General features: G+C 43.8%; 1 protein-coding gene across 3 annotated transcripts in view; it reads right to left on the bottom strand.

Annotated features, from left to right (window-relative positions):
- The window catches only part of TMEFF1 (transmembrane protein with EGF like and two follistatin like domains 1), a 104,607-nt gene that overhangs the window by 42,045 nt on the left and 45,997 nt on the right, over positions 1-16,565 (bottom strand). For all 3 annotated transcript variants that reach the window (XR_008558333.1, XR_008558334.1, XM_054727478.1), the window contains exons 6-7: positions 9,169-9,317; positions 7,276-7,341 (exon numbers count right to left, since the gene is read on the bottom strand). Coding sequence is in view for 1 of the 3 variants with exons in the window: in XM_054727478.1 (XP_054583453.1) it covers positions 7,276-7,341; positions 9,169-9,317 (215 nt within the window). In the remaining 2 variants the exon portion in view is untranslated. The remainder of the gene's footprint in view (positions 1-7,275; positions 7,342-9,168; positions 9,318-16,565) is intronic.

Raw genomic sequence — 16,565 nt, 5'->3', positions numbered from 1 at the left:
CTAGGCCAAGTAAATTAATAACTTCAAAAAGGAAAAATTAAAAAGGCTGTAAAGATGCCATAAAGCAGGGGCAGAAGCAGAGCCTCGCACAGCAAGAACTGGGCAGAGAATGGTCCTGTCTAAACAATGTCCTCAGGCAAGTGGTGACAGGCAGGCTCCAGGAATCACAGCTGCAGCCACTGGTGTCTGAACAATGTTTTGTGTGTCTGCACCACACAAAGTGTTACTTGGTCACCCAGCGGCTCCTCCCACCCAGAAACAAATCCTCCACCAGCAGCAGTGTTTTCAAATACAAAGGAGAGTATGGTTCTAAGTGACCATGATGGAAGAAAACCCAGCGCCACATGGCTTATCTGCAAAGGCATGTCCCTCTGGCTATCCATCCTGGTCCATCAATAAACAACCCAAACAAAGCACAAGGAGTTGTATTAACAACCAAGACATGCATTTTGAAGGTCAACTGCTAAAGCCACGACTACAACAAAACTGTATCAGTAAGTCTAGGGCTCATTATTTCTACAAATCCCCAATTAAAAGATACAATATGCCCTTTCTTTCTTCCCCTATACTACCTTGCACCTCAAGCTTCATCACTAACATATCTCTCTGTATATCCTTCCCTAACCCCAGTCTTCCTGAACCCCATCCAAGAATTTTCTACCTAGGTAAAAACGCCTACCTACCTTCCAACACCTCCCACTCTTTCATTTCTAAATCTACTATCTTTCACACCAACCTTGACTCTTCCTGTCCTAGCTTTTCCACTCTGTCCAATGAAACACCTTTTCTAATGTGAATAAACGCATCCACCTTCTCATTCCCTTAGAAAATATTCCTTTCATCTCCCTGACATACCAAGATCACATTACTTTCTAAAACACCTTTCCTCCCACCTTCCCTTACGGTCACCTCTAGATCGGCATTCCATCCTCTCTCCCAACACCCTTCCTCTCTTAGGGGTCTGTGCTGTCCACCTACAAATCCTTCTAACCATCCTCATCATGACTCTCCACCACGCTCCACGACGCACACCCTCAGACTTCCTTCAAGGTGATTTTAGCAACTGGCTCAGTCTTATCTTTAGATGAGGCAAAATTTTTCAAAACCATTGGTTTTTCGAAAAAGAGAGAGAGGAAGGAAGAGGGATAGAGACATAGAAACATCAATGAGAGAGAAACATCATCGATCAGCTGCCTCTTGCACACCCCCTACTGGGGATTGAGCCCGCAACATGGGCATGTGTCCTGACTGGGAATCGAACCATGACCTCTTGGTTCCTAGGTTGACACTCAACCACTGACTGAGCCATACTGGCAGGGCCAAAACCATTTTTAAAAGGTAATATCAAAAGGGCTGTATTAGAATATATAAACAACAGTCACCAAGCAATGGAATATTTCTCTGGTATTGCTGGTCAGCAGGCAAGGAGACTACTGAGAGAAAGAGGTCATAGGTAGGGTGAGGGTGAGGGTGAGAGGGAGGGTGAGGGTGAGGATGAGGTATAGCTCAGGAAAGAAGCAAAAATGTCTTGGTAATAAAAAAGTGTTGTGGTTCAATTTTAGACTGTATGAAAATACCTTTTGATAAAAAATGGCCTCATTAAAATGTCATACGCCTCAAAGGAACTTCCTGGGTAGATGGAATTATTATAGATTGTGATAAAGTACAGTGTACATGGGATGTATTCATTTGTCAAAATTGATAGCTAACATTTGTGTATCTCAGTGCATGTAAATTATACCTCAAAAAAACAACAGTAAAATAAGAATAATGACAATCAAGTGAATGGGATTATAAAGTCAAAACAAGAATGACAATGCTGACAGAGAAACCAAGATGGCGGCATAGGTGAAACACCTAACCTGTAGCCGGGCACAACAATTTCAAAGGCACAACTAGAGGTCAGAACGGACATCGTCCAGAGCCACAGGAGAGCTGGCGGACTGAAATGCCCACAGCTGGGGGGAAGGAGAAGGCCACGGGGACAATCGGGGGAGCCGTAAAAGCCTGAGGTATGGAGAAACTGGCGGAGACAGGAGCACGCGCGCCTGCGGGGAGGATGGAGCCGGAGAGGAAGGGGCGGCTGACGGCCTGGCCAGCGTTCACTGGCAGGAAGGAGATAAAGGCTCCGGAGTGCTCTAAGCGCCGGCTCTGACTGCACTGAGCGCCAGTTCCGGGCGAAACCCTGGGAAGCCAGGCGCAGGCTGGGGGAATGAATCTGGGCTGTGGGGCGCAGGCACAGAGGAGCGGGGGAAGGCAGAGCTCCAGAGGCGCGCACGGGAAGGGGCGCAAAGGACGGACTGTTGCCTGCGCCACTGAACTGCCCTAGCGGGAAGGAGACATAAGCTCAGGACCATGCTGAACCCCAGTTCCGACTGCACTGAACCCCAGTTCCGGGCGAAACCCTGGGAAGCCAGGCGCACGCTGGGGGAATGAATTTGGGCTGTGGTGGCGGAGGCACAGAGAAGCGGCGGCTCCAGACGCGCGCACTGGAAGGTGCGCAGAGGACGGACTTTTGCCTGCGCCACTGGGTGGCCCTGCTGGGAAGGAGACAGGGACGCCACACTGCGCTGAGACCCAGTTCCAACTACACTGAAACCCAGTTCCAGGCGAGAATCTGGGAGTCCAGATTCATTAGGGGAGGGACTGGACTGTTTGGCAGTGGGCGAAACTCCAGGGCGCGTTTCTCTCAGAGGTGTTTGCAAGGAATACAGAGGGACACAGACACAGGAGCCTCATAGGGCGGGGCTGATAGGAAGCCAAGGTTGTAGGCTCCACCCTGTAGCTCCGCCCCAGCCAAGCTGAGCAGAAGCTTTTTCCTGCTGAGTGCCTCAGGTAGTGGCTGACCCACACTACATTGGAGACCCAGAAACGAGGGCATCTAGTGGTTGGTGGGAGATGACACCAGATTTCAATCACTTGCATAAGGGAGGCATTCTAGAGGCAGACTCAGTGAACGCCAAGGCATTGCTGCATCAAGACCCGGCCCACAAACATGTTTCCTGCACAGCAACTCTTCCTATATAGACAAAGAGGGTCCTCACGGCCAATTGGCCTGGAGGACAATTCCTCCCAGTGACACCAACAACAATCAAGACTTAACTGTACAAAGGAGGACCAAGATGGAGACATAGGGCGGCAGCCTGATCGTTGCCTACCACAACAATATTGAGACTACGACGGGAGAGCAGAGCAGACACCAGCCAGAAAGACCGGGGGGCTGGCTGAGCAGATGCTCTACAACTAGAATAAAAGAGAGGGGTACGCAGGATGATGCTGATGCCGGTGACCCAAAGTTCACACTTTAAGAACTATGGCTCAGGCGACACAATGGTGGCCTGGAACGTGCTCGGCGCAGTTCCCCCGGCGGTCTCCGGCTGAGGGGACGGCTCCACTCGCTGCCGAGCACGGACAGACGAGCCCCTGGGAGACATGGGGTGGGAGACTCCGTGCTTGCTGACCTCCGAGTCCTTCAAGAATCTCAATGCCCCGAAGTGGCCAGGTGCGCACGCTCAGCGACTGGCCACCGTTGCAGACCCAAGGGCCGACGCAGCGACACCGGACCAGCCCACCGCCGGGCACCGGGCACACCGGAGCCTTACCGAGCCCGCCGCCCAACGAGTTCTGCGGCAGCCGCCCTGGAGCTCTGAGAAAATGACCGAAGGAATTGCTGAGAGGGAATTGACCAACAGGAATTGGGATCAAGAAGACGAAACCCCGCTGAGACCCGAGTCCAGGCGAGCCTGCGAGCCTCTGGGCTCAGATGTGGTCACACGCCTCTGGGTCTAGGTGAGGCCTCACGCCCCTGGGTTTGGGTGAGGCCACGCGCCCCTGGGTCCAGGTGAAGCTGGACTCCGGGTTCGGGTGAGGCCATGTGCCCCTGGGTCCGGGCGAATCTGAACCCTGGGTCCGGGTGAGGCCGTGGGCCCCTGGATCCGGGTAAGGCTGGGTCCCGAGTACGGGTGAGGCCGTGAGCCCCTGGATCCGGGTGAGACCACGCGACCAGGGGTCTGAGAGAGGTAACGCGCCCCTGGGTCCGGGTGGCTTCGTGCACCTAGATCCAGGTGAGGCCACGTGCCCCTGGGTCTGAGAGAGGCCACGCACCCCTAGGTCCGGGCGAGACCATGTGTCCCTGGATCCGGGTGGGGCCTCGTGCACCTAGGCCCGGGTGGGGCCGCGTGCCCCTGGGTCTGGGGGAGGCCAGGCGTCCCTGGGTCCGGGTGAGACCGTGTGTCCCTGGATCCGGGTGAGGCCGCGTGCACCTAGACCCGGGTGAGCCCAAGTGGCCCTGGGTCTGGGAGAGGCCAAGCGTCCCTGGGTCCGGGTGCGACCATGTGTCCCTGGAGCCGGATGAGGCCTCGTGCAGCTAGGCCCGGGTGAGGCCACGTGCCCCTGGGTCTGGGAGAGGCCAAGCGTCCCTGGATCCGGGTGAGACCATGTGTCCCTGGATCCGGGTGAGGCCTCGTGCACCTAGGCCCGGGTGAGGCCACGTGCCCCTGGGTCTGGGAGAGGCCAAGCGTCCCTGGGTCCGGGTGAGACCATGTGTCCCAGGATCCGGATGAGGCCTCGTGCACCTAGGCCCGGGTGAGCCCAAGTGGCCCTGGGTCTGGGAGAGGCCAAGCGTCCCTGGGTCCGGGTGCGACCATGTGTCCCTGGATCCAGGTGAGGCCTCGTACACCTAGGCCCGGGTGAGCCCAAGTGGCCCTGGGTCTGGGAGAGGCCAAGCGTCCCTGGGTCCGGGTGCGACCATGTGTCCCTGGATCCGGATGAGGCCTCGTGCACCTAGGCCCGGGTGAGGCCACGTGCCCCTGGGTCTGGGAGAGGCTAAGCGTCCCTGGGTCCGGGTGAGACCATGCGTCCCTGGATCTGGATGAGGCCTCGTGCACCTAGGCCCGGGTGAGCCCAAGTGGCCCTGGGTCTGGGAGAGGCCAAGCGTCCCTGGGTCCAGGAGAGACCATGTGTCCCTGGAACCAGGTGAGGCCTTGTGCAACTAAGCCCGGGTGAGGCCGCGTGCCCCTGGGTCTGGGAGAGGCCGAGCGTCCCTGGGCACGGGTGAAGCCAGATCCTGGGTCCGGGTGAGGCCGTGCGCCCCTGGATCCATCCGGGTGAGGCTGGGTCCCAGGCCCGGGTGAGACCACGCGCCCCTTGGGTATGGGTGAGGCCACGTGCCCCTTAGTCCGGGTGACGCCGTGCCCCTGGGTTCGGCCGAGACCAAACCAGAGGGAGTCGGACCTCCATTACCACCATTTGTCCACCATCCAGAGCTGAGGGGTCAGTGCTGACATGTACACATAAGGAACTACTGGACATTGAAATTGGGTCTCAAAAGAACTGTTGGTCCAGGGGGAAGCTCACTACAGATTGATTCATTTGCCTGACAGCATAACTATTATTGCTCGTCTCACATTCAGTTCTTATTAGTATATATCTAGTGACATATGATCTCGCTCATCTAGGGGAAATGAAGAACAACATAGACTGAGGAACAAGAACAGAACCAGAAGCAAGGAGGCATCGATCGGACTATCGGGCCTCAGAGGGAGGATAGGGGAGGGTAGGGGGAGGGTGGGGGGGAGGGGGAGAGTTCAACCAAAGGACCTGTATGCATGCATATAAGCCTATCCAACGGTTAAGTTCAACAGGGGATTGGGGCATGCGTGGGGAGAGGGGTGGGATGGGAATGGGGGGATGAGGACAAATATGTGACACCTTAATCAATAAAGAAATTTAAAAAAAAAAAAACAAGAATGACAATGCTGATCACCTATTGAAGATGAGTATTGGGTACATTATACTATTCTGTTTTCATATGTTTGATATTTTCTATAATCAAGTTTTTAAAATGCCACATACCCATCCATCTCCCACACACCTCATGCTCGACCATCATATCCTTGATGCCTTCAACATCTACAAGAAAGCTTCTAACACTGCAATTTCAATGGTTACCGACGGTTTTTCAACAGGCCAAGAAAAGCACCAATTCAGCCTGCATGCTGGACATTCAAACGCTCCATTTCATGAGCACTCTCCTCCAGGAGCTCAACTGAAAAGATCTTTCTTGCTGAGAGCTGTCTTACAATTTTTCCAGCTGCTTCCTTTGGTTCTCTGGATATAACCTCATTCAGCTTTTATGTTCCTATTGGTCCTTTCCCAAGAGTAGTTGTGAGAATCAAAATGAAATAATGGATATGAAAATGAGAAGTAAAAGAGCACTGCACGTGAGGTCAAGGGACCCGGAACCCAGCCTCTGCTCAGACCTTTACTATATGTAAGACTTTGTATAGATAAATCCTACAGCTGCTTTGAGCTGCATCCATTTTTTGACAAGTATGGAACAGACACTCTACTAAATGTCAGGAATACAAACATGAACATGATAGATACAGCCTCCTGTCCTCACTGAACTCATAGCCTAGAGGGAGATACAGATGAGTAAAAAGGCAACTATAATTAGAGTAGGTTATATGCTTGGATAGGGGAGTATATGAGACAGGCACCTAATCTAGATTTAAGGGTGAAGGAATACTTCCCAAATGGAAATGACTTTAAGCTGAGCCTGAAATGATGAATAATAGGCAAAGAAGAGTTCCAGGTAGAGGGAACAAGGCTGAAAGACCTGTGCACAGAAGGCAAGTGTTAATAGTAGGTTCTACAGAAGTAAAGAGGATATAAAAAGCAAATATGAGGGATCTTTCCATATAATTTCCTAGAACTGCATGTAAGTCTATAATTATCATAATAAAAAATTTAAAAAACATATGTGAGAGTATTCTGTACATTGAGAAGCGCTTTAACTATTTCATTTAATATTATAACTAACTAGAGGCCCAGTGCACAAAATTTTTGCACTGGGGAAGGGGGGGTCCCTCAGCCCAGCCTGCACTCTCTCACAGCTCTCACAGTCCGGGACCCCTCGCTCCTCACCACCTGCCTGCTCACTGCTCCTTACTGCTCCGCTCGCTGCTCCTTAGCACTGCCGCAGAGGCGGGAGAGGCTCCCGCCACCACTGCTGCACTTGCCAGCCATGAGCCCAGCTTCTAGCTGAGCATATGTCCCCTGGTGGTCAGTGCGCATCATAGCAACTGGTTGTTCTGGTCGTTCCACCGTAACAGTTGCTTAGGCTTTTATTACATAGATAATCACTGCAGAATATATATTGCTTAACAGAGAGCCAAGTTGGAAAGGTCATTATAATAGACATAGAATTACTAAGGACAGCTAGTGATCACATTTCAATAGTTGGCCAAAATTTTAAAAATCATGACTCAGTACCTTTCACATCTGGTCGATATGGTAGTCCATCATCTTTCTTTCCCAACAAACTAGTGTCGTCTGTGTCTGTAAGAGAAAACAGTTTTCAAATTAAGATACATATGATATTTAAGTCACATCAGGTAACTCCCAAATATTACAAATGCTCCGGGTCCTTCCCAACTCTGTCCACTATCCCCGCTCACATTCCCCACCATTCTCTTCATCTATTGTGGCATTTCTGCCTCAGGGCTCGGGCCTCTCAGATGTATACACACTCTGCAGGCGAACAGTCTGATTTCATTTAGACTGCACCTCAAATGTCTTCGCCTTAAAAAGTCTTCCTCAGGCAAACTAAAATAATGCACACCCTGAAGAAAAAGGATTAATCCTTTCTCCAAGGGACAATGGTTTCAAGATTTACCTTCTACCACAGTTTCCCTGGAAACATATCAGATTAAGATAAATATAGAATCTCAGCTTGTTCTCAGACATTTTTACTATAAAAATGACCCCGGACAGTGCACTGTGTTTAGACTGGGAAGGCCGTAACTGAATCGTTAAGTACCCGCTGGGAAGCACAAGCTGAAGCTTCCTGTACACAGTGGGGGAGGAAAGGGAAGATACAGTTAGGTGTGGATGGAAATATTATACAGGGGACCAAAATAAAAGTTAAGGGCCAACTACTCCAAAGGATTCTCAATCTGCATGAATTTCATTTAACAAAATTCTTAAGCTTGGCCAACCGCTCTGAATTTGAAATTCCAGATAGTATCATCAACCATGCTCCCGTTCTTCTGGGGGGGAAAAAAAAAAAAAAAAGATTTTTTTTTTCTCCAAGCTCTTCTTTCAACCTAGACTCTAAATGCCACCCCAAGAACGAAAGGCAAACCAAACTACTTCCTTGAGACCAAAGCTAAGTGGACTATCTACCTACCTATCAGCAAATGGTTTCCTCTACCATGCCCCCCATTGAAATCCTCAGATGAGTTTCTTGGGTATCATTTGGTAGCTTAGACCAGAAGTACTGCACATAGTTGTGCAGTATTACACAAATAATTTGGTACCAATATAAAGTACCAAATTTTGGCTTACTATTTTTTCCCCCTTAGATCAGTTAAAAACATATCCCTTTAATAAGTCCAAAAAAGGAAGGAGGTAGGGGAGGGTGGTTAGACCTAAGAAGCAAGAACAATGTACAATGCTAGTCCATGAGCATGTGCCTGGCCCTCGTGTGTTACTAGGAAATAATACATTATCCTAGCCCTTGTGCATCTTACTGAGGAAAGAAGGTTTGAAAACATCTGTCTTCAGGGCCTGAGTAACTCTAGTAGGGATAGAAAACAAAAACTCATTCTTAGTTGCGCTTATGGCTTCTACATATGACAAAAAGCAAGAAGGGAAAAAAGAATTTTTACTGAAGGTAATTATTTTTCCTTACATTCTATAACTTCACACCATAAGTTCTAATGGTACATAATATGTAGGGCCAAAAACTACAGAAAGAGTGTGGAAACAAAGTAAACTACTATGCTCTAGAGAAAAAGATGAAGAAAAGATGGCAATATTTACAGTTTTACTCTAATTAAGATACTAGTAAGTTGATTAATTCTTAAACAGCTATAATCATTATAAATTTAAGACAACCTTTAAGAACTATGAACGTATCTAGAAATCCATGTTAAAGTCAGCTTCGTAACTAAATAACCAAAAAGCATAGTTTGTGTCTTCAGAAGATACAAATAAGTAAGAAAAAAAAATCTAAAATAGTAATATAATAAAGAAATTTAAAAGCATAAAAAAAGAAAATAAAGCATAGAGTTCTCATTTTACAAGTTTGGAACACTATCAAAGTGTACAAATAAGATGAAAGACATACAAATTAAAGAAAAGACTATGGATAAGCAATATTACCTGTGCAATGTCCAAGATGCCTTATGTCAATTTGCTCTTGCTTTATACAAGATGCTTCTCGAACAAAACAAGGATTGTTATAGGAACTCCCATCAGAAGCACACACGGGGTTAAAACTGTATCCACTGCAGTCTATATTACATACACACCTGTAGGAAAATACAAAAATTACCTATATTTTACAACAAATGTATTTCACAAGGCTGCAACCTCAAAGAAGAGAAACTCTCGGTGTTCAGCGGACACTAAGTTATATAGGTAGATGTACAGATTTTGAGGACTTCCATTTTATGTTTTATATCTATTATTTATTTTTAAGAATAGATGTTTATTTTCTTTCCTTTAAAATATGTTTATTGATTTTAGAGAGAGAGGAAAGGAGAGGGAGAGAGAAAAACATTGATGTGAGAGAGAAACATCGATTGGCTGCCTCCTGCACGCCGCCTACTGGGGATCAAGCCTGTAACCTGGGCATGTGCCCTGACTGGGAATCAAACCAGCTACCTTTTGGTGCATGGGACGACCTTCAACCAACTGAGCCACATGACCAGGGCTATATCTATTATTTTTAAAAACTGTCTCTGTTATTGGGTGAGGAAGGTATACTATTATTACTTCTTTTTTACAGATCAGTAAACTAAGATTTGGAGGAAGAATCTGGACACAGATCTGGTAATTAGGTGGGCTAGGATTTAGATTCATGACTTTTAAGTCATAATTCTGTGTCCTTTCTAGGATACCATGTTGCTTTCCAATGGATGCTGATGACATTTGACATCTCCTGCTTATTGTATCTAGATATGAAAATTCTAGAGAAACCACTGGAATATTAATTTTAGGATGAGGTTATCGCTAAATTCTTGCCTGAAAGAAATTATTAGCTGAGGATTCACTTTGCTTAAACCAGTCAGGGACTTAAAACAACATGTTGATGTCTGCTACAGAAAGCAGACTACAGAGCAAAAGGGATTATGAGAAAGGAAGATGGTCCCTCCATAATAATAAAAAATTTCATTCATCTGGAAGATATAATAATTCTAAACATTTTTAAATAACCTCAAAATCTATAAAGCAAAAATTGATAAAACCACAATGAGAAATAGCCAAATCCACCATAGCAGATCTTAATATGCCTCTCTATAGTCATATATCAAGCAGACATCAGTAAAACTAAAATATCTACAGGTGCAAGACATGATGCTGGGATTTTCTTTAAACTACTTCCCCCCCCAAAATGTGGGGAGGTAAAAATAGATTAAACAAAACTGGACTTTTTGAAGCTGAGTGATGGACATATGAGAAGGGGTTATGCTCTACTATTTTTTCTCCTTTTCTATATGCTTGAAATTTTTCTTATCCCTGGTAAATTAAAGACCTATATTTGAAAGGCAAAGTTACAGAAGACCTAAACCAATAAGAGACCAGTAAATTTAACTTTGAAATGAAGAATGTCCCATAAAGAGAACAAACAAAAAAATATACAGCCCAATAACAAAACGAATAATCATTATCTAGAATATATAAACAAAAATCTACTTTTAAAAGATATATAACTTAATGGGTAAGAAGTGGGCAAAGCCATAAATAGAAATAAATAGGAATGATAGAAGAAGCTTATAGGAAAAATATATATGAAAAGATGTTCAACTGTTAAATAATCAGGAAAATGCAATTAAAACCACAATGAAACAGATACTATCACATTCACTAAAAAGGCAAAAACTAAGAACAAGAACAATACCAACTGTTGACAAGGATGAGGAGCAAAGGGAATTCTCTTGCTCTAGTGGAGGGAGAGCTTACTGGTACAACCACTTCGGAAAACAGGCGTTACTGTGAAAAGCTACACGTGCAAAAGCCCAACAACTTCCTATTAGGACTATCTCTCACACATGTGCACCAGGAGAATTGGGTGAGAATGTTCACAGCAGCATTATTCATGAGAACAAATATCAGAAACAATCCAGATGTCCACCAACAGTAAACCAGACTGTAAAAGATGTGGTATGGTCAAGCAAATGAATTCAATAAGCAGTGAAAAATGAATGAACTACTTCTGCATACATTAACATGAATGGATCCCAAAAACATAACGTTGAGCAAAAGAAGGTACATGTAGTATGATTCCAGTTATACAAAATTCAAATCAATCAAAAGCCAAATAATATAATGAGACTAATCACTTGTGGTAAAACTGAAAAGTAAGCAAAGGCACGATTTCCACAAGATGCAGTATAGCAGGTTTTGTTTTCATTGGATTTATTCCATTACTCAATTTCTAACTTCTTGGTGGGAGAAAGACGCAATTAGAGAGGGATTTGTGGGGGGCAGCTCTGAAGTATTAATAATATTATATTTCTGGCTTGGGAGACAGCATTCACAAAAGTTTGTTTCATTTTTGTGCATTAAACCAAATGTGTAAATTTTCACCCACTTTTGAATAAATGCTCTATTTCACAATTTTAAAATTAAGGCACCAGAAAACAATTACAAATTCATAAGAAGAATATTTACTAACTTCAGTCGAAATGGCTTTTACATTTTTAAAGGGTGGAGAGGGGGGGACATGTAACAGAGACCATATGTGGCCTGCAAGGTGTAAAATATTCACCCTCTGGCCTTTCACAGAAAAACTTGGCTGACCCAGGTTTAGGACAAAATTGGGATGGCAGTAAAATAGAAATGGTGGGCCATGGAAGAAAGCATTACAGAACTGTTTCAGGATTATGAAGAGGCTCATCAACAAAGTCAAGATACCATTTCAACCCAGAAACAAGTGATTCAGCTGTGGGCACTGTCGCTCAATCAGGACCTGCCTTGGTCAAGTGTCTGACAGTCAGGCCCCTCAATGGGATGGCACCACTGCATGGAAGACCAGGAACTGCGAGAACAAACCATCGCTGCTGCTTTCAATGGCACACAAGGAGAGAAAAGGAAATTACCAGCTCCAGGAGAGTCCAGCTCAAAAATGAGCAGAGGAGGAAACTATTACACTCCAGGGGACACTGATACAACTGATCACAGCAATTGCAGGTGTTTGCAGACAGGCAACAGCAGCTGAGGGCAGGATACCCAAAGCTTAGGAGTGTGCAATGAAGTGGAAAGAAATCACGTTAGTAAATATGGCAAATTCAAAACATTTAACAACCATTTACTCTGCACCTACCGTGAGGGTATAGTCACATGTGCCTCATTTAATCCTGACTACAACAACTTATGAACAGAAAAACTGAAATGAAGAAAGTTAAAAAGTCTAAGATCATAAACGAACAAGTGGCTGAAATGGTGCTCTTTCTACTAATTACAGCTGTTACATAAAACAGATATCTCAGCATAGAAACTGACAAATGAAAGGAGGCAAGTACATAGTTATTTTCACATTTACATCATGAAAAATATTGTCACTAAACTGGCCTCGCTTTTCTCTCAAACACACCAAGGACACTCCTATACCAGGGCTTCCCCTTTCCATGAAATACTTTTCCCACAATAAAAACCTTCAACAAAATGGGCATAGATGGATCATACCTCAACATAATAAAAGCCTTATATGACAAACCTACAGCCAACATCATACTCAATGGGCAAAACTAAACCCATTTCACCGAAGAACAGGAATGACACAGGGACGCCCCCTTTCACCACTCCTGTTCGACATAGTTCTGGAAGTGCTAGCCATAGCAATTAGACAAGAAGAAGAAATAAAAGGTATCCAAATTGGAAAAGAAGATGTAAAACTGTCATTATTTGCAGATGACATGATACTGTACATAGAAAACCCTGAAGACTCCATCAAAAAATTATTAGGCTTAATAAATGAATTTGGCAATGTAGCAGGATACAAAATTAATGCCAAGAAATCTATGGCATTTTCATAAACCAGTGGTCGGCAAACTGCGGCTCGTGAGCCACATGCGGCTCTTTGGCCTCTTGAATGTGGCTCTTCCACAAAATACCACATGCAGGCGCGCATGTACAGTGCGACTGAAACTTCATGGCCCATGCGCCGAAGTTGGGTTTTGGCTCTAAAAAGAAATTTCAATCGTTGTACTGTTGACATTTGGCTCTGTTGACTAATGAGTTTGCCGACCACTGTCATACACCAATAGTGAACTTACAGAAAGAGAGATTTTTAAAAATCCCATTTACCATCACACCAAAAAAATTAAGATACCTAGGAATAAACTTCACTAAGGAGGTAAAAGACCTATACGCCGAAAACTACAGCACACTGAAAAAAGAGATAGAGGAAGACATAAACAGATGGAAGAACATACTGTGTTCATGGATTGGTAGAATCAACATCATTAAAATGTCCATACTACCCAAAGCAATCTATAGATTCAATGCACTCCCCATTAAAATACCAACAGCATATTTGACAGACCTAGAATGAACTCTCTAAAAATTCATCTGGAATAAAAAAAGACCCCGAATAGCCACAGCAATCCTGAGAAAGAAGAACAAAGTAGGAGGGCTCTCAATAGCAGATATCAAGCTATATTACAAAGCCACTTTTCTCAAACCTGCCTGGTACTGGCACAAGAACAGACATATAGACCAATGGAATAGAATAGAGAACCCAGAAATCGACCCAAACCACTATGCTCAATTAATATTTGACAAAGGAGGCAAGAACATATAATGGAATCAAGACAGTCTCTTCACACCCTAGCTGGTTTGGCTCAGTGGGTAGAGCGTCGACCTTCCGACTGAGGGGTCCCGGGTTCGATTCCGGCCAAGGGCACATGCCCGGATTGCGGGCTTGATCCCCAGTGTGGGGCGTGCAGGAGGCAGCCAGTCGGTGATTCTCTCTCATCATTGATGTTTCTATCTCTCCCTCTCCCTTCCTCTTTGAAGTCAATAAAATATATATATGTGTGTGTGTGTATATATATATATATATATATATATATATATATATAAAATTTTATATATATATAAATTTTTTTTAAAAAAGACAATCTCTTCAATAAATGGTGTTAGGAAAATTGGATAGATACATGCAAAAAAATGAAACTAGAACACCAACTTACACCATACACAAAAATAAACTCAAAATGGATAAAGGACTTAAACCTAAGACGGGAAACCATAAAAATATTAGAGGACTCCACAGGCAGCAAAATCTCAGACATATGCCGAAGCAATATCTTCGCCGATATAGCTCCTAGAGCAATGGAAACTAAAGAGAAAATAAACAAATGGGACTACATCAAAATAAAAAGCTTCTGCACAGCAAAAGAAACCATCAACAAAACAACAAGAAAGCCCACTGCATAGGAGAACATATTTGCCAATGTTTTCTCCGATAAGGGTTTAATCTCCAACATTTACAGGGAACTCATACAACTTAACAAAAGGAAGATAAACAACCCAAATGGGCAACAGACCTAAATAGACACTTTTCGAAAGAGGACATAAGGATGGCCAAGAGACTTATGAAAACATGCTCAACGTCACTAATCATCCGAGAGATGCAAATCAAAACGACAATGCGGTACCATCTCACACCTGTCAGAATGGCTATCATCAACAAATCAACAAATGACAAGTGCTGGCGAGGATGCGGAGAAAAAGGAATCCTCGTGCACTGCTGGTGGGAATGCAGACTGGTGCAGCCACTGTGGAGAACAGTATGGCGTTTCCTCAAAAAACTGAAAATGGAACTCCCATTTGACCCAGTGATCCCACTCCTGGGAATATATCCCAAGAAACTAGAAACACCAATCAGAAAGGATATATGCACCCCCATGTTCATAGCAGCACAATTCAGCCTAAGTTCCCATCAGCAGATGAGTGGATCAAAAAACTCTGGTACATCTACACAATGGAATACTACGCTGCAGTAAAAAAAGAAGAAATTCTTACCATTTGCAACAGCATGGATGGAACTGGAGAGCCTTATGCTAAGTGAAATAAGCCAGTTGGAGAAAGATAAATATCACATGATCTCACTCATTTGTGGAATATAATGAACAACATAGACTGATGAACAAAAACAGATCCAGAGACAGAGAAGCATTGATCAGACCATCAAACCTCAGAGGGAAGGTAGGGGAGGGTGGGGGTAAGGAGGAGAGATCAACCAAAGGACTTGTATGCATGCATATAAGCCTAACCAATGGACACAGACACCAGGGGGGTGAGGGCATGAGTGGGGTGGGGGGTGAGGGGGTAATGGGAGGATAAAGACACATATGTAATACCTTAATCAATAAAGAAAAAAAAAGAAAATAAATAAACAAATAAACAAACAAACATTTTAAAAAAATACTTTTCCCTCAAACATCCACCTAGCTCAATCCTTCACTTCCTTCAAGTTTTTTCCTCAAATTCTAAAAGAATGGCTAAAAATTAAATCCATTTAAGAAGTTAGAAAATTAGTAATGAAATAAGTCCAATGAAAACAAAAACAGGGGAAATATAGATGATATAGTTATAAATATATAAATACAGGTATAAAACTATAGATATATACCTTAGCAGAAATATAAAACAAAGTTACAAAAGAAGAAGATCAATACAGCCAAAAGTTGGTCCTTTGAAAAGACTGTCAAATTGACAAGCAGGATGGGGGGAAAAAAGAAAGAAAAAAATATTAGGAATAAAAAAGATGACAGACTCAATGGGAATTATGATTAATATTAAGTTATTATAAACGACTGTGTTAGCAAGTTTGAAAACAAGTGAAATTAATAACTTCAAAAATATTAACAATCAAATTTTACCAAAATGAAATAGAAGCTGAATGATACTATAATCATGAAAGAAATTAAATCAGTTGTTTTTTTTTAGAAAAATCCCTTAAAGACAGCATCAAATCCAGGTGTTTTTAAAAAGAAAATCCATGAACACATTAATTCCAAACATTCAAGAAAGAGATAATTCTATTATTACACAAAGCCATCCAGAGACTAGAAAGAACACTCCCTACTTTATTTTATAAAGCCATATAGCCTTAAACAAAGTACAGGTTATAACTCATTGAATAAAAATGAATAAGAGAAAATCTCATCCTTACAGCAGATAGAATACCAACTAATAATGCACAGGCATAAAAAAGATACTGTAATCAGAAAGCAAGAATAGGATGTTACACAAAAGGTCCACCATGAGAACAAAAATGAGCTTTGGGGAATTAAAAATGATAGCAAAAACAAAAAGCTCAAAAAAGTACTGGAAGATAAAGCTGAAGAAACCTCTCAGTAAGCACAGCAAAAGTATTTTTAAATAGGAAATAGGAGAGAAAAGAGAAAGGACTAATCTAGGATGTCCAACATCCAAATAACAGACGTACCAGAAATAGAAAAGAGAGGCAAGAAAATCATCAAAGAATACACTGGAAGATTTCACAAGTCCGAAGTCTCTAAGTTTCTAGGAAAGGGCATAACGCT

Source organism: Eptesicus fuscus, chromosome 15, assembly GCF_027574615.1.
Source record: "Eptesicus fuscus isolate TK198812 chromosome 15, DD_ASM_mEF_20220401, whole genome shotgun sequence".
Classification (NCBI taxonomy): Eukaryota; Metazoa; Chordata; class Mammalia; order Chiroptera; family Vespertilionidae; genus Eptesicus; species Eptesicus fuscus.
This window is presented reverse-complemented; position numbering and strand designations above follow the sequence as displayed.